Below are 22,363 nucleotides of genomic sequence, written 5' to 3'. Positions count from 1 at the left end.
CTGGAACTCCGAGGAGGAGGGGCCAGCCCCTGCCCAACCAGGCATGTGTGAGAACCTCACACCTGTGGGATGGCGACCTCCATTCCCTCCCCAGGGATGCAGACGCAATGCCTCCCCACGGGATCAGGCCTCCCTCAGGGCCCATGAACACCTCCTGGACAGCCGGCAGGTTCAGAGACACAGGACAGGGCTGGCAACAGAAAACTGGGCTCCTCGGGAGCAAATGATTTCACCTAAACTTCCATTTCTCACCTGGGAGGTGGACCAGAACACGTGGCAGCTGCTTAGGGTCAGAGGAGACAGGGTGGGGCACACGCCTCCTGGGAGAGGAGGGAGCCGTCGTTCCCCACGGCCAGTGCCCCGTCCTGCGTGGGCCCATGGGGGCTGCCACCCGGCCCCGTGTCCTGCCTCCTGCACTGAGAGGGCTTCCTGCTCACCAGGTCCTGCTAATTTTAGACTCTGGATGTGCTTGTGACCCCGGAGGAGGAGTAAGGCTGGGAGGGGAGGGCAGCCGTGACTCCCCCCGCCAGCCACCCCTGTGCTCTGCCGTCGGTGCCCTGCTTGCTGCCCAGATGATCCAGGCAACGAATACTAACAGCTGCCCCAAGGCCCAAGGTTTACGTCCAGTTCACACACACACCGGTGCTGGACGATCTGTTCCCTGCCCTCCGGGGTGGCTGCTGCCCCCGGGCAGCTGACAACCAGGGGACGGGGCTGCCCTCCTCTGGCCGCCCCAGGTCCTGACCGTGAAAGGTGTCCCCTGGCTCCTCTTCAGGATTTCAGGGCAAGTGACCCTGTCATTCCTCTGAGAACCCAGGAGGCTCTTTCTGAGAGAAATCCTTCCTGTTACAACCACCGCCATCACTGCTGGCGGGAAGCAAAGGAGTGAAGATTGAGTCAGTCTCGGGTTTTCTCTTTTCTCTTTTTCCTTCCTTTTGAACTTTTTACTAAAAGGGTCCTTTGTAAAATACGAAACTGTGAGTTTGTACATCTGTAAGGACATCTTGTTCTCAGCCTCCCGGGACCTGCTTCTCTACCCACTCCAGTTCTGATGGCACGAGGGACCCCGTCAGACACATAGCCACATATGCCTTCCTGCAGGGAACCCTTGTTTAGGGAGCGACTAAAGAGAGACCAGAACAGAAAGTTCACCAGAAGGCTGGTCATACTCTAAACTCAGATGCTGCAAATTAAAGGTCAAGAATTCTACCTGCTGCCTGGATTCATAAGGCTCCATCTCTTTACAATTTACCTGACTAGTGAGCTTAGGAGAGAAAAGGGCTCGTTTTGAGCAGGCATATGGGTTTGCTAACCCAGTGTTACCATGTATCCACAGTCAGTTGCATATAGGTGTTTTAGTAACTATCAAACTTGTATATGGATTTTCAGATGGAAACAGATGCTTTAAGAGACTTTGCATTAAATTCTGAAAAAGATTCTTTTTTGAAAAATTTGGTGGGAACGCAAATCTCAATCTGGAGCGACTTTTCTGTCCTGATGGAGTCGTGAGATGTGCCTCCTCCCTGCGAGCCTGCGGAGCTGCGCCATCCTCACTCCAGCAGGCTTGGATCTGGACTGTTTTCCATTCCCAGGCTGTTGTGAAGGTGGCCTGGAACAGAGAACTGAATTGTCCTTGAGCCAGCCCAAGAGTGACTGAGGCCACCAAGGAGGCCGGGAGGTGCGACCATGAGGCCTCGGCTCCCAGGGAGAGTCCTGTCTATGGCTTTCGTTAAGATTTCTTCCCAGAGCCTCACACAGTCAACCTCATTCATCCCATGAGATCTCAGTGCTCAGCTGGTGATGATTTTTTGTATTGGAGGAGACTGTGCAGATGGAACGAATAAGAAAAACCACAGCCCTGATCCTCTGCTGCCTGAAGAGCACAGCGGGCTAGCGAGCGTCCTCAGGCAAAGCAGAGGAGCCGGCTCCCACCCCTGGCACTCACAGATAAGGGAGAAGGCACTCACCTCCCTGCTTACTGCGGTCAAGAAAGATTGAGACCTTTCGGGCCAGACCTGCGAGGAAACAGGGATTATGGGATGGATGCAAGGGAAAGCAGGCCAGCCAGAGCCAAATCAGCCAAAATCACACAAACCACAAACAGGGGAGCAGCCGAGAAGGAAACAGGAGAGAGGGGCAGACGGTGGCCCAGGCCACGGCTGCAGTGGGAAAAAAGGGCCAAATGTACCTCTGAACGTGAAAACCCAATTATCAGGGGTTTTGGCTAAAAAGACTCTCTTTCTAGACAGGAAATTGGAAGCACTATGACTTGGGGGAAACATGACCCGACACGGCGTGGGCACTTCCAGTGAGTGGAGGTTAGTGGCCGGATGTGCACACAGTGCAGCCCAACCAGCAGGAGCTGACCCACTGGCCACGCCCGGAGGAGGCAGACACTTCCGTTTAGGTCCTTAGAGTGAGGACAGCTCTTCATTCATGGGGCCCAGCGGTCAGTGAGGAGGCCTCTGGGGGGTGGGAAGTGTGCTTCCATCTGGGTGTCTGTGGGCGCCGTGGCCCAAGGACGGGCGGTCCCACCACCGGTTCTATTTCAGAGCACGGCTCGCTCAGTTCCGGGGATGGCCGTGAACCCAGACTGACTTCAGTTCTCCTGACAGCGGGGTACCCCATGAGGGGAGTGTCCCCAGGCTAACTGCACATGCATGCACAGGAGCGTGTTCAGGTGTGCACATGCATGCATGCATGCCCATGCCTGTGTGCACATGTACACACGGGAGCCAGGGGCATGCTAAGATGATGCGGAGACCCTGCACATGTCACATGACTTCCGAAAAGCAGGGGTAGGGCTCCCGCAAGAAACAGTCTCTTTAGTCACAAACCACGGAATCAAATCTTTGCTAACAAGCTGCCACGACAGCGACTTGGCGAGCAGATTCTGAGCTGGAGAGCGCGCAGGAGAACCTCACAGGCAGACTTTTCTAACTGTTCAGGGAGTGCCAAGTCCTCCCTCCCACGTGCCCTACACAGCAGCATTCACAAATGAGACCCCCTACGCCCTCTGTAGCTGAAGGACACGGTGGGCCAGGCCTCATGGGGTGCACAGCTGTGCAGGATCCCCCGTCACAGGCGCGTGGAGGAGCTGATGACCGCAGCCCCCCCGAGGGTGCCTCTTCCCCCCCCACAGCTCGTGGCTGCCTGGGACCTGAGACCAGGCGGAGGACCTCACTGCGGAGCACAGGGAGCTTCACGTGCCTGGGGGGGCGGTAATCTGGAGCAGGGAGCGGGGGCTGCTGCTTCTGCCCGACAAGGTCCCGGGGGAACACAGCCAGAACTCTGAAGCTGTGGGGGTCCCCCCAGACGCTGACAAGCAACTGCTGTGGAAGCTGCTAGCTCTCCCCACAGGGTCCCAGCCCACAGCTCTGTAACTGTCAAGTCAGAGGCCAAGGCGGGTGAAGAAAAAGAAACAAGGTGCTGATGGGCAGAAGGCAACAAGAAGTTGGCACAGGGGTCAGAATTCCACCAGACCTGCCCCTCGGTTACTGAGCTTGAGCTCCTGAAATAGAAATTACAATCGGGGGTCTCTCCAGCCCTGCTGGGGCTGCGATCCCCGTGCTGCAGAGGGAAGCTGTGGAGACTGAGGGATGTGGGGCCCGGAGAGGCTCCCCGGTTCTCAGTGTGCCCCTTCTGGGCCCTGCAGCACACAAGCCCTTCCTGTCTTGATCCTTTAGAGCAGTCAGCCTCCCAGGCTCACCACCCCTTCCACCTTCCATCCCCCTGAAAGAACAAGGAAATAATGTCTTCCTTTTTGCTAAGCCCACAGCTGCCTGGTCAAAAGGCAGGGGACAGACCAAACGAACTCTGGCTTAGCCGCCAAGGAGTGCTGCGTGCCTGCCCAAAGCCCCCCTCACCCCACCTGCCGATAAAGACCTGGAGGTAAGACCCCCACCAGCTTCCTGACCCCTCAGCAACAGTGCCTCTCCTGGGGGGCTTTCTGAAACCCAGGAAAGGGAGAGGGTCCAGCAGGAAGGAGTCTGTAGCAAACATGTCTACAGCAGTGGAACCACTCTCAAGTTAGGGCTGCAGTGCACACCTGGGCCAGGAGCAGCTCACACAGGTGACATCTGGGGGAGACAAGTGCAGGGGAGCCCTGAGACTGTACTGCTGTCACCTCAGCCTCCTTTCCTCCCAGCTAGACTCTCTGCCCCCCTCCCAAACTGCATGCTGTCCACCCTTGCTTTCACCTTCACTAGAGCAAAGGCAAGTGGCATCACGGGTAAAAAACCACAGACACATCATTTGGGGGTGGCAGGTATTTGGGGGCGGCAGGTAGGTAGGCCGCTGCAAGAGGAATAAACTAGACAACAGTGTATCCACTGGGCTGCCAGTGGGCTCCCCACTTTCTCATCCTCTGGCCCTGCCGGGAGGCTGACCCTGCTCTCGACCAGCCCCTGCCTTCCCTGCACAGGGGTATGCAGAACGGCGGGAGCCTGGGGTGTGTCCCGTCCTGCTGGACGGCAGCAGGAAGCTAAGGACTGAAAACCACGATTCAACTCATCCAGCGTGTCCCGCAGTGAAACAAACCTGTGAGCGTGAGCACCTGAGAGCCACGGGGAGGCCGTCAGCCACCTGCTCTGCCGCAGCCAGCAGCACTGAGGCGGGCCTGAGGTGGGGCTGGGGGCTGAGCGGGTGGGAGGCGGGGGCGCTGCAGGGCAGGGATCAGGCTTTTGCTCCAATGTTGGAAAAAGCAAGAGAGAGACAGAGGGACCTGTGACGGCAGCTGTCATCCACGTTAGCCCAGGACTGGGCCCAGAGGGGCCTGGGCAACAAGAAAACGGCTGTGTTGGGTCCTGTGGAGGTGGGTATGCATGACCATTTTGTTCCTGAAGAAAATGTAAAAACATGGCTATTTTAAAAATTAACACATACGGAAGTGTCTGCCGTGGAGCCAGCTGTGCCCCCAGGGGTCGGCGTCGCCCTAGGACAAGTGCTCTGACGGAGGAGACAGAAGCAGCCATGGAGGCACCTATCGGCCACGCGAGGACATGCGAAGACCCCAGGCCAGCAGGGGGCCGACAGCAAGCCGCTCCCGCCTCCATCTGGCAGCGGCTCTGCGACCACACTGGAGGGCGGCTCCGGCTGAGGGTGTCCCTGGAAATCCAGACCCGCGGCCGCATTAATGCTGTGTGAACAGCGAGCGCGGGGCTGAGAGGTGCAGACCTCCTGACAATGGGCTGGACCCAGAGACCGGAAGGCGGTGCTGGTGTCTCTCACCCTGGGCGTGGGGCAGCCATGCACACCGACAGGCAGCACGCACAGCAGTGGCCGGTGGGTGCTGCAGCCGTGCCTCTGTCAGCCCAGGGCAGGCAGGCAGCGCACTGGCCTCCCCCGTAGGACCAGACACAACTGGGGCGCCTGCTGTGTGCTCATCACCGAGAGGCGATTAACTCGGGCACGAGGGGCACAGAATGCAGCCCCAGGCCCTGCCGCGGCCACGCTCTCACAAGCAACACGAGCTTCCAGCCAAGGACGGGGGCTGTGGGCTGGTCAGAGCTCGGCAGGACTTCCACCCGCGAGCAGAGTCTCCCAAGGTGGAGGCTGGCTGGGTCGTTACTTGGGGAGTCTGAGTGGACTGAGCGCCTGCAGGACCCCGGGGAGCACCCACCTCGGGTGGTGGGCAGCATGTCGGAGAGCCCCTGCCAGGCCGTCACCATTTCTGGATTCTTTTCCAAATCAGCAAAGTTCTTCCAGACTCTGATGGCACCGTCATCTTGGGGAGACAAGAGAGGATATTCAAATGCAGGCCTGGCTGCTCTGGGAAGGGGAGGAGGGCCCTCCCCCGGAGGCACAGGAGGACAAAGGCTGCCCAGCCCAAGGGACAGATGGGTCTCTCGTCTGGTGAGGAGCCTATCAGAGGCAGAGTGAGGCCTGTTCTGGCCTGACCTTGGGCTTCAGGGCTGTGCCTCCGCCTCAGCATTCCCGATCCCCCCCGAGGGGATCACCTGCCAAGAAGAGGCAGTCTCAAGGGGACGGTGCTCAGGGCCTCTCTCTCCCCACCTCCCCTCACACGAGACTCAGGAAATGGGCGGGTTGTTCCTCCTGCCTCTCCAGGCTCAGAACGGGGCAGAGGCCCCAGTGTTCTCCGGCAGATGGGCAGCCAGGTGGGCCTGAGTGTGTGGGTCCACCACCTGGCTGTCTGTCTGTCTGTCCTTCCTTCCTTCCTCCTGGTGTTGCTTGCCCCCAGGACCCTGCTCTCTGGCCTCACTAGCCCTTCACACGAGGCCCTCAAGGATGACCTTGCCTCAAGCTGCAGAGGGAGGATGAGGTCATCTGGGGACACACTGGGAAACACTTGCCTGATCTCTGCTGAGAAGTGAAGCCTCGTGCTGCACCTCCACTGGGACCCGACTCCTGAAGGGCCCTGGGTTCCTCTGCTGTGTCTCTGCGTCCGGGGAATCACCCTCTCTGCCTCCTCTTTGGCGCTCAGAGAGGCTCGGTGTGATCTGTCCTCAAACCCCCAACTGACCCTACTGGCTGCCCGCACCACTCTGGGTTTTTGTCCTCCCCCTCCCTGCCTGATGTCTGCCAGGGGGCTGGCTTTGGACCGGGGCTGGACTTTATTTTCCTGGGGAGGGCTGCCAGCAGGACCTCTCCCCATGGGTGTGCCTTTAATGATGGAGGCCTCCACTTGGGAGCGGTTAGTCCCCTTTGCCAGAAGAAACAATCGAGGTCACAGGAAGCTTTGTGCCAATTCGTGCTGGGGTCTTGCATCTGTCCCCCACCACCTCTGCATTGCGGTTTAGGTCCCCACCACACAAACCCCACTCACCTGTGGCTGTGAGCAGGAGTGAGCAGTCCTGGCCATTCAGATACTCCATGGCCGTGACCCTCGTGTACCGAGGGTTTCCGTTGTGGAAATAATCCAGCTTCTCCCCTTTCTCCCAGTCCCAAAAACTTCAGGGAATAAGAGAGGAATAAGGCTAGTGATCAGGGAAATACAAAAGCCACAAGGAAATACCACCTTACACCCACCAGGTCGGCCACCAGCAAAAACACAGAAAGGGACAAATGTTGTCAGGGATGTGGAGAAACTGGAATGCTGTGCCCTGCTGGTGGGAACATAAAATGGTGTAGCTGCCATGCGAAACAAGAGTGGTTCTTCAAGATAACTAAACACAGAACTACCGTTTGGCCAGGATTCTACCTCTGGGTATACACTGTGCACCCAGGTGATATCAGTGTCACTCACAACAGCCAAAGGGTGAAAGCAACCCAAATGCTCATCAATGGAGGAAGGATGTAACAAAATGTGGTCCATACACATGGACTATTATTCTGTCTTAAAAGGGAAGGAAGTTCTGACACCTGCTTTGTTAAGTGAAATAATCCAGTCAAAAAAAGGACAAATACTAGATGATTCCACTTATATGAGGTTCCTGGAATAGACAAATTCATAGAGACAGGAAGTAGAGTGTGGGGTGCTGGGCCTGGGAAGTGGGGAGGGGGAGTCAGTGTTTCATGGGGACAGAGTTTCAGTTTAGGGGGATGAAAAAGTCCTGGAGAGGGACAGTGGTGATGGCTGCACAACAAGGTGAATGTGCTTAATGCCACTGAACTGCACACTTAAAAACGGAGAAGACAGTAAATTTTATGTTATGTATAAAAAAAGGAGAGGAATAAGAAACATGTAAGAATTCTATCCATTTTGGGTTTCCCCGGTGGCGCAGTGGTTGAGAATCTGCCTGCCAATGCAGGGACACGGATTCGATCTCTGGCCCGGGAAGATCCCACATGCCGTGGAGCAACTAAGCTCGTGTGCCACAACTACTGAGCCTGTGCTCAGAGCCTGTGAGCCACAACTACTGAGCCCACGTGCTGCAACTACTGAAGCCCGCGCGCCTAGAGCCCGTGTTCCACAATGAGGGAAGCCACTGCAATGAGAAGCAGCCCGTGCACCACAACGAAGAGTAGCCCCCGCTCACCGCAACTAGAGAAAGCCCGTGTGCAGCAATGAAGACCCAACACAGCCAAAAAAAAAAAAAAAGAATTATATCCATTTTATCAGCTATAAAAAGAATCGCGTCCATGGTTCTCTCCCATCAAGTGAGCGCTTTCTCAGTGACATAAGGGCAATGGTCACTATGAATTAACATGGTGTCTTGTTACTGACACTTCCCCTTCACACACTTGCTGCCCTTGCACACAAGCGGGTTCCTCACATGTCCTGTCACTGTGGGATCCTGATGAGCCCCTGTGCACCGGTCTCTGTTCACTGCACAGGAATGGCCCCATCTTCGTACCAGAAGCTCCCGTCCCGGCCCACACATAACCGTGCTCAGGCCTCTGGAACACCCGTGGTAACGTGGCCAAGTGCAACCCTGGGAGGGCGCGGGCAACACCAGGAGGAGGGACGTCTCTCTGCAAGTTTTCCAGCCCCCCCTCCCCCCCTGAAACAGCCCAAAGGCCCAGGCTGAGGAGCTTCCACACCAGGAGGGTGCAGGGGCATCCTGCCCACACCCCCCAGGGGCTACCTGTTCTCCAGCTGAAACGCCAGCCCTGCAAGTGCCCCACGTACCAGATGCTGTCTTTGTCAGCGACGGCCACACACGGCGTAAAGGGGTGAAATTTGACCACGGAGGGGACACCAGGGTTCCTGTTCAGAAATATCTGGTCGTCCAGCCTTGTGATACCTGCCAAGGGAAACACACGACTATGGGTCTCAATTTGCAGCAAATGTCAATGATGTATTTTACCAAGGCCGACACCAGTCCCTAACGTTTGGGGACCTGGAGGGGCCCAGAGGAAAGCAGGGGTTACAGCGCAGGGGTGGGCTCCTGACAGCAGGGCCCTGCCTCTGCTTGTACATGGCTAGCATTCGATATATAATTGCGACAACCCGTCAGCAATACTCAGATCAGTGCACACTGGTTAAGGTTTTAGGAAAAGAGCACCAAAGATTTTGGAATAAAGCTCAGTAAGGCTGAGATTCGTAACTGAGACCCAAGGCTGAAGCCTCGGTTTGGCCATCGCTGTCTGCAATCCAGCCAAGGATGTGAACGGGGATTTGTTCACCAGGCCCCAATACAGCCACTTGGGAAAAAACCCTCGTGGCCCTGAAGGAGCTTTAGAAGAACAACGAAAAGAGGATAAAACTGCTAAGAGCATCCGACAGGTTCACACACATTTCTGGAGAATGACACAGGCTTATGCAGAGGAGCCAGGCATGGTGGCCCCTCTTCCCTGCACGTCGTAGAGGGTGAGCAGCCCTCGTGACACTCAGGTCCCGGAGTCACCCCCTCCTCAGTGGCTGGACGCAAGTCTTGGGTGACACAGAGGAGCTGCTCACGCTTTGTGAACCTGGCGCCGGCCGGGCGAGCTACTGTCACCCACAATTTCAGTCCTTTTCCGCCTCCCTTTGCTAAAACAACTAACACAGAAAACCACTCAACAATCAAGACAGGGTTAAACTAACAGGCAAACAGGTCCCAGAGGGTTTAACTGTTGCCCAGAGGTGCCTTCCCCCACAGCCATGGGTTCCCCAGGACAGAGGCGTGATTTGACCCAGGAAAGATGAGGGGATACCCAGGTCCTGAGTCACTGCAGGTGTTCTGCAGACATGCAGAGATCCATGTATGATGGCAAAGTCATGGTGTCATGGGGGGTGGCCGGAGGGGTCATGGATAGAAAAGGCAGCATTAACTTTCCCAGCTCGTATTCCGGGGCCTCGCTGACTTGTCCGGTGACTTTGCTCGGCCCGCAGGTGTGATTTCCGTACTTCTACCGTTCACAGCCTTCCCAGCACACCGCTGGCCTCAGATAAAACTACAACTTCATGAGGAGTCCAGGCTCTGAGTGCGGCAGGTAGCGGAGGAGGCTGTGGACTCACTAGCGGCCCTGTCCTCCCTGCCCACATCCACCGGCAGTGATGCTCCCGTCAGCAAGCTCACTTGCTAAGGTTTTCAGCGGCTCAGCAGTTCCTCTCGGTGTGTGTCTGACAAGCAGACCTCTTTTTTTCCACAAAGACTGGAAAAGAGAACCCCTGACCCTAATTTACAGAGATACTTTTTTTCTTTTTTGTCTGGAAAACCTAGTTGTTTCTCGAGTGGCTGGCTCTAATTTCACCCCGTTCAGATGTCCGACTGCACGCAGCAGACTGGCTCCCAGGTTGCGCCCGTGGGTACAGAGAAACCAATTTGTTCTGCTGTCCCCGTCCATAGGCCTGGGGTTCTAAAGAACCACCAACTTCCAAGAAAATAGGCCCTTGACCCCATAATGCGGAGAGCTTCTATCACGCTGGGCGGCTCGCTCTCTCCTGGAGAAAGCTGCAGACTCTCCATTCCACATCCCCAGAGGCTTTACATCCAGCTGCGACAGTGCTTTCATAGAGGCGAGTTACAAACAACCAAGATTGGTTTTAGCAGAAGTGACCGCACATTAATGAAACGTGACCCGAGCATCTCACGGAGAGCACTGTGAACACATGCCGAAGTGCTTCCGAAACAGCATTGCTTCTGGAAGTGCTCAGTGGGCCAAGGAGTGCGATGGGCCTGGGCAGGCGGGCCAGGGACGAGACCCCGACTCCAGGCTGCCTGCAGGCAGGGACGGTCTCATGGGTTCTCACCCTCAACTTTAAAAAGTAACCGGTAATAATCAAGAGAATTTGACAGGACAGGGAGGCAAGGTCACGACAATAATTCAACAGAAGCGTTAAGAGCCTGCTTATCCACTCTGTGCGGTACCTGGGCAGGGTCAGTCCACCGCCCAAAGCTGGCCCAGCAATGAGGGCTCAGGCAGAGCCAAAAGACCAGCCCACGCCCTGTGCACTCACAGCTGTGGGACTGGGTCAGTTCCCAGGCCAGCGGGGGCTGTACTGCTGGGAGAGGGAGAGGAGAGAGGCTCGTCTCTGGGGGATGGTGAGGGCCCCAGTACTCTGTCCCTGTTCTGATCACAGGGTGGAGGCCCTCAGCTGCCCCCTCCCACCCTGCTTCAGTGCCTGGGGGGCTGCTGCAGCCAAGATGAGGAGGACCCGCGGCCCAGCAGCCCTCCCTGTGGCAGCCACTTGTCCACGCTGCTCACTGCCACTTCACCGGGGGGTAGGGCTGGGGGGCATGCAAAGTGGGCGGTTTGGGCATCTGTTGGCAAATTTAGTAAAAGGTTTGGTCAAAATGTGACTGATACACAGCTTTGGGTGATAGAGAGCAATTATTTGGGGGCCTGGTGGGGTCCAGGTAAACACAGCCAGGGCCTGGTGTTTGTCTTCTGTCCCCATGGGGAGGACACAGGCCCACTCCGCCGTGGACCCCAGGGCCTGCGGAGGGCTTGCTCCTTCCTCTCTGGAAACGACAAAAGGCAGAAGACACAATTGCCCAGAAGCTGCCAGTCAAGACAGGAGCTTCCCTGGACGATGATCCCAGAGAGCTTCCAAGTCTCCCTGAGGGCAAAGGCACAGAGTCTCCCGGGACCAGGCTTTGTCAGGCAGGCGGATGGTGCCCCCACCTTGGCACTCCTCCCTCGAGCATCTCTGCCAGCCTCACTTCTCCCCTGCACAAGGGTGGGTGGGCGCCTGCTCAACGACCGCGGTGGCCCCTGGGGACACTGCTTACCCTTCTGGATGAGCTGCTGCGCCTGCTTCCTGACGCGGGTGTTTCGCAGAAACCGCCACTCCCGCTCCTTGCGGATCTGACTCTCCAGGTCATGCTCTTCCGGGATCTTCAACAATAAAAAAACAATTATTTCCAGATAAGAGGATTCGTCCTCCGCAGGTGCTAAAGAATCTGGGTTCTCTGGTCAGCCCAGTGTCCAGTGCCCTACCGCAGGCTAGAGCAGAGCATTACAGTCAGAGGTTGGTCACTGGATCCCCGAAGCAGCTTCCCTCTCTATGCTGGGAGTGCCGCTCACTGCTGCCCGCTGGGCTTAGAGGCTCTGAGACCTGGGACCGGGTGGGGGGAGGGCTGGCCGGCGCGGGGACACGGAGTGGAGACTTAGGAAACCCCTGCCCCCACGACGGCCCAATGGTGGAAGCCAGAAGTCTCGCACTCTGACAGGGCAGCAGGGGGGCTGGTTTCAAAGCAGACAGATTTTGAGGGGAGATTCAGGGATTAGGGCTGGGTGTTTTCCGAAGGAGGGGACACAAAGGGCCCTGCTGTGCCAGACACTAAATTTGCTCCTTCTTGCCCTTAAATGCAAAATCGGAAAAAGATGGGCTGTGCTCAGAGACTTTTGCTTTTATTCTTTGATGCCAAAGGGAACAGAGGCATCTGGTTAGAAGATGAACGAGCTCATGAGAAGTGACAGAGGACAGCAGCCAGGGCACGGCTACCCTGTGACAGCTGCGAGAGGCAGGCCGGGCCTGAGGGTGGGGTCTTCTCTGGGAGTTGCTGCCCGCCCCACTCCACCTAATGCAGCAGAGGGTGAAGCTGGCATCGGATTCCGCACAGGTGGAGACTGAGGAAGGAGCTTCGACCCTTCTGCCCTCCCTAATCGGCTTTCAAGAGACGGAGTTTATCTGCACGTGGAGTATATGGATGCTGCGGAACAGTCCCCTTTCCTGGATAAGGGCCCTTCTCGCTTCATGGCTGGCGTGTGTGCATGGCGTGGGTGCCTGTGGGCTACGGATGGGTGTGCCTAGGAGAGGGCCACACTTAGCAAATAATGAGTTATGATTTAAGTCTACTTTATTCATAACAATCACTTGTCATGTAAAAAAGATGTATCTCCTAAATCACATAGTCAATCTGGCTAACTCTGGTTCCCTGCTTGAAAACTCAGAGTTGTAAAATCCCAAAATACAAAAGGAATCGAGTAAACTAGGAAAAACCCTTCTTCCACTTAGCTGAGTTAACCAGCCTTGTACTCAGCCAGGCAACACCACACAGGCAGAAGGAGCCCATATTCATCCTGGAGAAAGCATCAGGATGAAGGACAGTGAACGTGGTCATGTGCACGTGCCCGTGTGTAAGTGTGGCTGAGAAATGAGGTGACGTCTACACGGAGAGGAGTTCAGCTCACGTTTTAGGCAGTTATTACATGAAATGGTCATGGAGCACTTTCGTGTCTTCTCCTAGAATGCTCTGTGTTATCTCTGATCACAAATGAACAACCCCAAACCTCACCTCGTCCCTGTGTACAGGTGCCGAGGCCTCTGTGTTCCAGCATTTCACTGCTACACTCCTTTTTTTCTCTTAAAAATCACAAAACTACACCCAGCAAAACAGCAAAGATATCCTGACACAGAGACAACCGAAGAAAAGTCACCCAGAGCCTCCAGAGCACAGTTAGTGCTGTAGACATAACCCCACAAAGGTACTTGGGATAGACGGTGGGTTTTTACCAGTTGGTTTTGTTTCATGACAACCCAGAGATTATTTGAAAACAAATAACAAATAACCAATAACGTAGAACAATAATAAGAAAACCCCACATGAAAAGACTGAGACTGCACCTGAATAAATCTCTCGTTTCTGCGGGAATATATTAGAGGAAGGGTCTAGACAAGCAGGAAGGGAGTGGGACAGGCAGGCATGAAGTTCTGGACTGTACTCCCCATGGTGGGGGCAGGTGGGAGGAAGGAAGGGGGACGGGAGGCAGCTGCGCATGGGAGTGTGGCCACACGTGCCTTGGGGACACAGACAGGCTGACCTCCACGGCACAGCCGGGCATCACTGCCCTGGGCTGAATCCTAAGCAGCAGAGCGTGGCGCTCCCGGGAGCAGTCCCACGGGCATACAGGCTCTGCTGAGCTCAGAGAAGGACTTGCAGAACTGAACTGAACTAAACCGCAGCCCAGGAACCAGTGCACGCATCGTCTTGGGGATAATTGCCATGAAGTACTAGGACAAGCAGGGGCGGAGAGCAGTGGGACAGTGTGGGAGGCGAGGCTGGAGTGAGACGAGGAGAGGACAAGAGAGCAGAAGAGGCCATGAGAAGCAGCCGGCGTTGGCCGGCCGGGATGGACAAGGATGTACGGAGGGACCAGACAGACGATTTCCCACTCAGCCTTTCTTAATCATCTGCTCATGTGCTCCTCCCCTCCCCCATGGCTCTGCAGGCTGAACAAAAGCTTCTGACTAAACAAAAGCCCAGACCCACACTGTGCTGCGCTTTCCTCTAAGCAGAGCTGGAGGGACGTGGGTGTGGGAAATAGTGTTACATGATTAGGATCACGACACTCCTCGAATTCCTAACACCTCCTGGCTTTTCCTCAAACAGAAACCAATTACGGTGCTGAAGCCTCCTGAAGCCTCCTGAGGAGCTGGCGGCTGACAGCTGGTGAGGGTGTCCCCCTCGCTCCTCGCCTGTCACTGGGGCAGGCTGGGCTTGGGAACAAAGGAAGACCAGAGGGTCTGCAGAAGCCTGAGGGCGGGCATTTCCACGTGGAGCAGGTTCTCATATGATGAATTTGTGAATCACAGGGCTGGGTCTTACCCTCAATGCCTCTGAATTTAAAGAGGTTCAAGTGCACGGGATAAAATTCATGACAGGCACGTGACTATCATGATTGCAGCATGACCCCTGGGGAAGGCTCATGATGTCAATGCTAAATTCTCAGACACCGAGCTCCCTGGGTTCCCACCAGAAACAAAGCCGAGTTCTGTGGCAGGACAGAGTACCTCTGCGCTTGCCTCTCACCTCGTTTAATACCAAACACCCTCCCCAAACAATGATGGGGGTCAGCAGTACCGGGAGGGTGTGCACTGGCTGCGGGCTGACCCGGCTCAACCTGCCACCTCTGGGCACGACATCTAAGGGGTGAAGACCACTGACTGCCAAGGAAAAAGCTCTGAAGTGCAGATCAGAGTTCACTGCAGGTACTGATACCCAACTACGGGCATTTTCATCATCAGGCCACACTTCTCGTAAAGCATCAGGGTGACCAAGATACAGTTCACATGCATTAAATTTCACCCTTTTGGGCACAGTATGTAACCACCACCACAGTGAGCATGTTGAACAGTCCCCCACACCTCAAACTGCCACGTGCCCTCTGTAGTCAAGCCCTCCCCCCAGCCCCAGCCCAACACCCTGCCCTCTGTTCTCTGTCCCTGCAGCTTTGTTTCGCCTTCCAGTGGTGGCTGTGGGTCTGCATCTGAGTGAAACACGTGAACATGTAAGTAGAGGTCCCCACAAACCGCAGCCCTCGCCTGCGGAGCCTCCCCCCGCGGTCAGCTGACGTGCGCTGCTGGAGGGCACCTGCACTCTGAGTCTGAGTACCCGGTGCTGAGGAAAGGAAAGCAAATTCTTAGGGAAAAGTCAAGTTCATTTCTAAGTTTAAGAGAAACATGTTTTGGATTACCTATGCCACTTCTCCCCACAGGTAGATGACTGAGAACAGGCATCCCTGGAGACTTCAAGGACAGCCACTCAGCACCCCACCAAGTAGCTTCCGAGAATTACAGTCACTGCCGTTTCAGTGAGATGGCAGACCAACCACCTAGAGTCCAAGTCACTTGACCGCACTTGCCTTAAGCAGGAGACTGTATCAACGAAACTGAACTTCCATTACTATTAGACTAAACCCCCTTAACTTTCAAGCAGATGGTATGTACCACAGGTCTAAAGGACAACTCGCTACCTACAGCACCAGTGATGAACTGTCTCCTGGGACAAATTCTGGTGTTTGCCTACTCCCTCCTTCCTTAGCCAGAAGAGCCCGAGATGTCCTGTCTGCAGGCGGACAGGTCAGCAGGAGCAGGCCGACCCTGGCGTGGACAACACACTTGGTTGACTGTAACAGGCCTCAATGATCTCTTGGGGTCATTTCTTTATTTTTTATTATTTTTAAAAATTTATTTTTGGCTGTGTTGGGTCTTCGTTTCTGCATGTGGGCTTTCTCTAGTTGCAGCGAGTGGGGGCTACTCTTCGTTGCGGTGCATGGGCTTCTCATGGTGGTGGCTTCTCTTGTTGAGGAGCACGGACTCTAGGCGCACGGGCTTCAGTAGTTGTGGCACGCAGGCTCAGCAGTTGTGGCACGCAGGCTCAGCAGTTGTGGCACGCAGGCTCAGCAGTTGTGGCACACGGGCTTAGTTGCTCTGCAGCATGTGGGATCTTCCCAGACCAGGGCTCGAACCCTTGTCCCCTGCATTGGCAGGCAGATTCTTAACCACTGCGCCACCAGGAAAGTCCCGGGGTCATTTCTTTAATATATTTTTTTCCTGATTATAAAGGTACTTCGTGCTAAGTGTAGAAAGTATGGCCATCCTGTGGCCAGTTTACGTCCTGCTTTTTTTTCCCTTTTAAAAAAATTTTATCATGAGCATTTTCTTATGTTACTAATTTCAAAGCTTTATTTTTTAATAGCTCCAATAATATCGTATCAAATACTTCATCCTTTTTTAACCATTCCCCTCCTGTTGGACATTTCCGTGGATCCTAGTTTTCGCTACTGAGAGGGTGCTTCTTTTCAGCAACGGGGCTTGATAAATGAGAACTCTATCACCTGCCTCAGGCACTGACAACCGTTATTCTGTGTTGTAACTGACAAAAATCAGTATCACTACAGGGAAACAGGAAGGCCAGAGAAAAGTTGTAATAGAGTCCAAATACTCTGCCTGGAAATTACTTGGTTATGTAGCTTGATATACAAGTGAGAATAAACTGCAGTTTTCAATTTTCCATTACCTATGAGGGAAGAGGAAGGTGGTTTTCTAAGAACGTGCTTTAGATCAGCAAGTCTAAAATGAACCCCTGCAGCACTCCCTGCAGAAAGACGGGCACAAAGATTCAGCTCTGACAGCACTGCCCTGTCTCACCCTGGCACCCTGAATGTGTGGCCTGACTCTGTAGCAAGAGGACACACGTCACGTCATCAAACCTGGAAGGCAGTGTCCCGGAATAAGCCAGATTACCCCAGTCAGCTAGCTTAGTCCAACAGTCCCCAAAGCCAGAAGCGGCCCAAGTGAGGCCTGGGGACCACCTGGATGACCTTGCTAATCAAGACAAAATGGCACATTTTATACTGGCAAGCTCGGAAAAGGCAGGTAAGTGAGGTCTGTTTCTTTTACTGTTTTTTACCTGTTAATACCAGCTACCATGACAGCAATCTGACGTCCCCTCAACAGCCACCCTCGGTGGGACAGGAGGCCAGTGGGCATAGCAGGGCCCTGTGCAGCCAGCACCTGCCCCGGGCCACGGCTCAGGGCAGGGCCTGCGCAACTGCACCTGGGCTGCTAGGAGTCACAGCATGTGGCCCCCGAGGGTCACAGTGAGCAAACCAGTGAGGATCAGACCTTGAGCTCAGAGCAGAGGGGTTCAGACACCCAGGCCTGAGGCCGGGGCTCTGGAGTCCTGTGTGCGTTTGCTGAGGAGATGGGGGCAGTGCATGCCAGGGGATTCTGGCTTTAAACCCAGAGAGCTGCTGACACACCACTACCTTCATGACAGGCTGGGCGAAGTACCGCGCGCTCCAGTCGCAGAACCCTGTCTGCATTGTGGCCGAAATGAAACTTTTGTGCCCGGCAGCATCATCCGGGTCGTCAGTGGTCTTCGGGGCATTTGGAAAGGAGGAGGGGAGGAGAAGACAGAAACAGAGTTAGTCACGTCACCCCCGAACTTCTTTGTGAGCTCGAGACAGTCCATCCCTGGAGACCAAGGCACAGGGGTCAGGCTTCTGAGGGCAATATCTCCGTGGTCCCCTCACTTCTGCGTCCTGGTGCCCAAGGAACCCCGACTGTCAGGACAGGGCTCTGAGTCTGCGCTCAGAGGTCGAGCATCCCCCAGGGCTGGCTGAGGTGGCCTGGGCTGCAGAGTCCCTGACACTTGCCATCGGTGCTGAGTCAGCAGCCCCACGAGGACTTTGTTGCTTGGTCCCAGGGCCGCCACTCCCACCAGGCCAGTCATACACATAGGACCTTGGCCTACCCTCTGGCTCCTGGATAAGAGCACAGTAGAGCTTGGGCCAACTGGGACTTCTAAGCATTAAAACTTAAAACACGTGGCTCTGCTCACTGGGACAATGGTTCAGTTTGTTCCCCGCTGCAGAACCAATGGGGGCCAGGATGGCAGAGCAGGGGTTTGCCTCACTGCACGTGGTCAGGCGTGAGAAGTGCCTCACAGAGCAGCCCCCGCTACCCAGGGAGACACGCTGGGTGGAAAATCCCACAGATGGGGTCAGCAATAAGGTCTTACCTCCCGCCTGACAGGGGAACCGCAGCCACCTGCCGCCACCTCGCGGCTCTGCTGGGCCAGGACCCACGGATCATGGTCCAGCCACTCCTGCCTGGCTGCCCCATGTAGGGTCCAGCCGGGAGGCTAAACATGGCACCTGGCGTTGTGGCCGTTTTTGTTCCTCAGCCATCGAGGCGAGGGGAGCAGGCAGCTCCAAAGCCAGGTGGGGGGGGCTGGTGGCAGGTGTGGACACCTGTCCATCCCCAACACCTGCATCTAGTTCCAAAGTCAGGGTGCAGGCTGCTGTGACCTTCCGGTTAAATTGCCGGTCACTGGTGAGCTGAGACGTGTCCTTGGCGCATTCAGAACACCCTCGCTATACCGTTTGTGCTTGGCCGGGACAGCAGCAAGCAGTCTGGACAAGACACGAGGCCCCAGCTTTTGTGTCCACCTGTTATGTGTTCTCACAACCCTGACAAACAAGGACGCCAATTCCTCCCTCTCCTGAACGGCCTCGTTTAACTTAGCGGCTGAGACCACACCCACCTACGGGGCATAATTGAATGTTGATGGAAAAAGCAAACAACCTGTCAGAATAAGCGCTTCTGTGGAGCAGCTGCCACGTTTAGTGGAGACAAATGCTATTGACTGAGAAGGGAAAAAGCCAATCAGCCCATGTGCTGCTTGTTACATGGAAGCTGCCAAGAGTGAACCCAGAACAAGGGGCTGCAGGAGGAAGAGGGACACCCTGCAGTATCTGCCCAGACGTGGGGGCAGGAGCCCAGAGCCGTCGGTGGCTCACGGCTTTCTGCACCCGGGCCGAGGCCACATGCACCCCGTCGCCCGAGGTGGTGCCTCTCCTCTCAGGAGCGAACGTCCCAGCACCCAAGCCCATTAGAGTTAGTGTTTAAAACCACTTCCGTACCTGGTCTGGGCCCTTGTCGAACATCTTCCGTGTCCGGGGGAACTGGTGGGAGTGGGGTGTGTACTGCACCGCCACGGGGCCTGTGGTGCCTGGCCGGCCTGCAGGCAGGTCTCGGCTGACCGGCTGCTTGGCCACGTCGTTGGTCAGGCTGGAGCTGCTTGCACTGGATGTTGGCGGGGAGCCTCTGCCGTCGGGAAAAAAGAAACACTGTGTTTTACCCAGAACACACTCCTTTGAAACCAAACCCTAAGCAACTTCCCCTGGTACTGCCCACTCCCAGATCCTGCGAATGGGCCCAGGGTCACCAGCTCGGACCACCCTCAATCGCATGGCTTGTCAACGTGACTTCCAAACCTGAGCTGCTGATGCTGAATTAATGACCCCTTCTAGCTTCTGCCTGCAGGTTCTAAGAACCATCTTCCCCTGAAAACCAATGCAGCCGGAGGCAAACTCAGTCAGGACTTTGAGTAGGCTCCGGGAGGGTGCAGGGCACGTCTACTCTCGAGAGCCAGTGCACAGCTCTGTGAACACTGATTAAGTGGAGGGTTCCACCCTGCTGGTCACTCACTGGAAGACACGGACCCTCTCTGATAAAATTCTGAATGGAGTCAGGTTCAGGTCAACTTTTGCTGTCACAATTGTGCAGATAAAGGTAGGAAAGGATTCTAGGAGGGGCTCAGATGAGAAGATGTCGGGGTGTGAGAGAGAGCCTGCAGGCTGGAGAGGGAGGGGGAGGCGGGGGGAGGCCGTGCTGGGAACCTCCCCAGACCCCGGAAGGCAGCTGCCCACACTCACCCCGCCTGGTGGATGTGGATGCCCTTGTTGGTGGGGCTGGCGGGTGCCGACTGAGTGAGGGAAGAGGTGGTGAGGATGCGCTGAGGCCGGGCGTTCACTGTGGCCTGAAGGAACAAAGGGACAAGTGAGGTGGGTGGTCACTGTGACAACCTGAGGCTACAAGACATGCACAGGTTGGTGGCTGCTTTTGAGTGGCTTCCAAATCACAGAAAAAGGCTTTTGGCTGAGGAAATCTCATAGGAATGGAAGGTCCCAGTTAAAATTTTCCCCGCAAATGTCACCCGCTAGATAAAATGATATTCTGTTGCTTTTCTGGAAAGTATTCACCTGGTTCAGTGAGGCTCCAAGGACGCCCCCCGCCCCGAAATGCTGTCACAAAACTGCACTGGGACTAATGAGGAGTGGGGGGGTCTGGAAGTTGGGGAGAAGGCTCTCCAGGCTCCCTCTCATGGCAGGAGCTCCCCTGGAGGGAGCAGCTTCCTGGGCAGAGCTGGCACTTGGGAAGGAGCCCGCCTAGGCTCAGCCTCGGTTGTTCGTTGTCATGTTTCGGCACAGGCTCAAAACAGCACCTTGGGTGCAGCATTTTGTGAATGGAGACAAGACCCAGGTCTGTGCACTTCCTCCCATGATCACGTGCAGGTTTGATATTTTACCCAGCAGAGGGTCTGTGCCAGCCTGGGCTGGCAGTCAGGAGGGAAGCAGCTTTGTTGTGATTTTTTTAAATGGTGGAGGAGACAATAAGCAAACAGGGGTGTCACTGCGTAGCTACTGGTGGACCCACTGACGCCAAGTTCTTTCCTGGACCTCTGTTCTGAGTGCTGGACAGCTGGATGGGCCTGCTGGATCTGGACATCCAGGGTGAAAGGACCAGAAAGGGGCTGATGCTGTGGAGGGGGTGCCACTCTGGCAGGAAGAGAACAGGAATGGCGGCTGTTGGCCACCACTTGCCCAAGTGTGGCTGGTGCCAGGCTCAGTTCTCGAAGATTGGGTGTCACCCAGCGAGATGGGCGGAGCCTCGACCTTCATGGGGTGACGCTCCAGGGGAACCCTGGACTGGCTACTTACAGAAGACCCTCAAATTCTGGCTTATTCTCTCAGCAGTTAGGAAGGCCATACCTCTATTCAGCTGACAGGTAGAAAATTACAGAATACAAAACCACCAACATAATACCAATGTGTCCCAGATAATCCTTCACTTTGAAATGCAAACAGCAAGAACTGAATCATAACCAGCCTATAAAAACTTTTTTATTTTTTGAATTATAAAAGTTGTATTGTTTGTGTTTGTTTTGCTTTGCTATTTAAGTTATTTGGCCTCCACACACACGCAACCCCAACAAAGCCTGAGAGCCAAATGATCCCTTAAGAGGTCTAAAAGGAGAAAAGAAATTTAAGCTAAGAAACTATAAACCGAATATGTGTCTCCTCAAAATTTCTAGAAAATCAGTGGGAGAGAGAGACAGAGGAGAGACAGAAAACTTTGGGGTTGAAATGCAGACTTCAGTTGAATCCACGACCTTTCAAAGTTTCCCTGAGCACAGAGGCTCTGCCACTGCCTGAGCTGGAGCCCACGGTGCTGATCTCCCCTGAGACCCCCACCCCGACTGCTCCCCTCCAAGGAGGCTCCAAAAGGGAAGAAGCGCGTGGGCCTGGGGTGCCTAACTCCGCTTCCTTGCTCTTCCCTGGGGGTGGAGGTGGCACAGCCCTGGCTTGTTCTGTCTCAGCCTCGAGGGCAAAGAAGACAGCCGTGATTTTTTAATGCAGTTCACGCTGACGGCTGCTGCACACAGCTCTAGTTTTGCATCCGTTCTGGAAATCCTGAGAGGTGGGCATGTCACTGGTTGGGGAGGCCCCATGACTGGTGATCGATCCTAGGGTTTCAGGCTTAGATGAAGCTTCTTTGCCTAACGTTTCCTATTTGTGCAACAAACATTCACTGCAGCAGTGCTGCAGTGGTGAGCATGAGTGGGGGGTGGCCACGCAGACCCGCCTGTCCGTGGGATTGGTGTGGATGGAGGCTGCTCCGGGAGCAGGTGGCGAGCAGGTTGTGGGAGATGCCCTCCAGGAAGGCCCCTTTCTGTGCTGGTTCCAGTCGCCGTTTCACACAGAGAGCACACTGCCAGGAAAGGGTAACGGAGAAACACCGGTGTGCTTGCTGGATGTCAGGCTTGGGCTGTATATGGAGGAGGATGGAGCGTGGGTCTGAGAGACCCCAGGACCTCACCGCGAGCCCCATCCACTGCAAGCACACTTGCCCATTGTTCTCACGGTGTCAACACCCTGTCATTCTCCCTCCATGACGCTGCACTGGAGTCACTGGACCAGCAGACGCGCTTTGATGATGGCCTGAGGTGAGTTCCCTTCCCAACAAGTGTTGAGTCCAGAAGAGGAAGGGCAGCAGTGGGAGGTCATAATTAGGGCTACAAGCCAACTTTTTAGAGAGTGGCAAACACCTTGTTAGTAGGATTCTAGGTCAGATGTACCCTCTTAGCCCAGTGCAAACATAGAAATGATTTGCAGGGACACTCACACAGCCCCACCTGTGCTCCCCGCCCCCATGCAGTTAATGGGGGTGGTCGCTGTAACG

General features: G+C 55.3%; 1 protein-coding gene across 6 annotated transcripts in view; it reads right to left on the bottom strand.

The window, feature by feature from the left end:
• Positions 1-22,363, bottom strand: part of RPTOR (regulatory associated protein of MTOR complex 1) — a 346,981-nt gene that overhangs the window by 10,747 nt on the left and 313,871 nt on the right. For 4 of the 6 annotated variants that reach the window (XM_033438696.2, XM_049701471.1, XM_049701472.1 and 1 more), the window contains 8 exons: positions 19,777-19,880; positions 18,982-19,165; positions 17,320-17,433; positions 11,559-11,664; positions 8,531-8,645; positions 6,785-6,909; positions 5,621-5,725; positions 1,968-2,015 (listed from right to left, as the gene is read on the bottom strand). In XM_033438696.2, the coding sequence (XP_033294587.1) occupies positions 1,968-2,015; positions 5,621-5,725; positions 6,785-6,909; positions 8,531-8,645; positions 11,559-11,664; positions 17,320-17,433; positions 18,982-19,165; positions 19,777-19,880 (901 nt within the window). The remainder of the gene's footprint in view (positions 1-1,967; positions 2,016-5,620; positions 5,726-6,784; positions 6,910-8,530; positions 8,646-11,558; positions 11,665-17,319; positions 17,434-18,981; positions 19,166-19,776; positions 19,881-22,363) is intronic. The other 2 variants (XM_049701469.1, XM_004275553.4) reach the window with 2 other exon arrangements.

This window comes from Orcinus orca, chromosome 19 (assembly GCF_937001465.1).
Source record: "Orcinus orca chromosome 19, mOrcOrc1.1, whole genome shotgun sequence".
In the NCBI taxonomy this organism is placed as follows: domain Eukaryota; kingdom Metazoa; phylum Chordata; class Mammalia; order Artiodactyla; family Delphinidae; genus Orcinus; species Orcinus orca.
The sequence above is the reverse complement of the archived record's forward strand: the minus strand, read 5'-3'. Positions and strand labels throughout refer to the sequence as shown.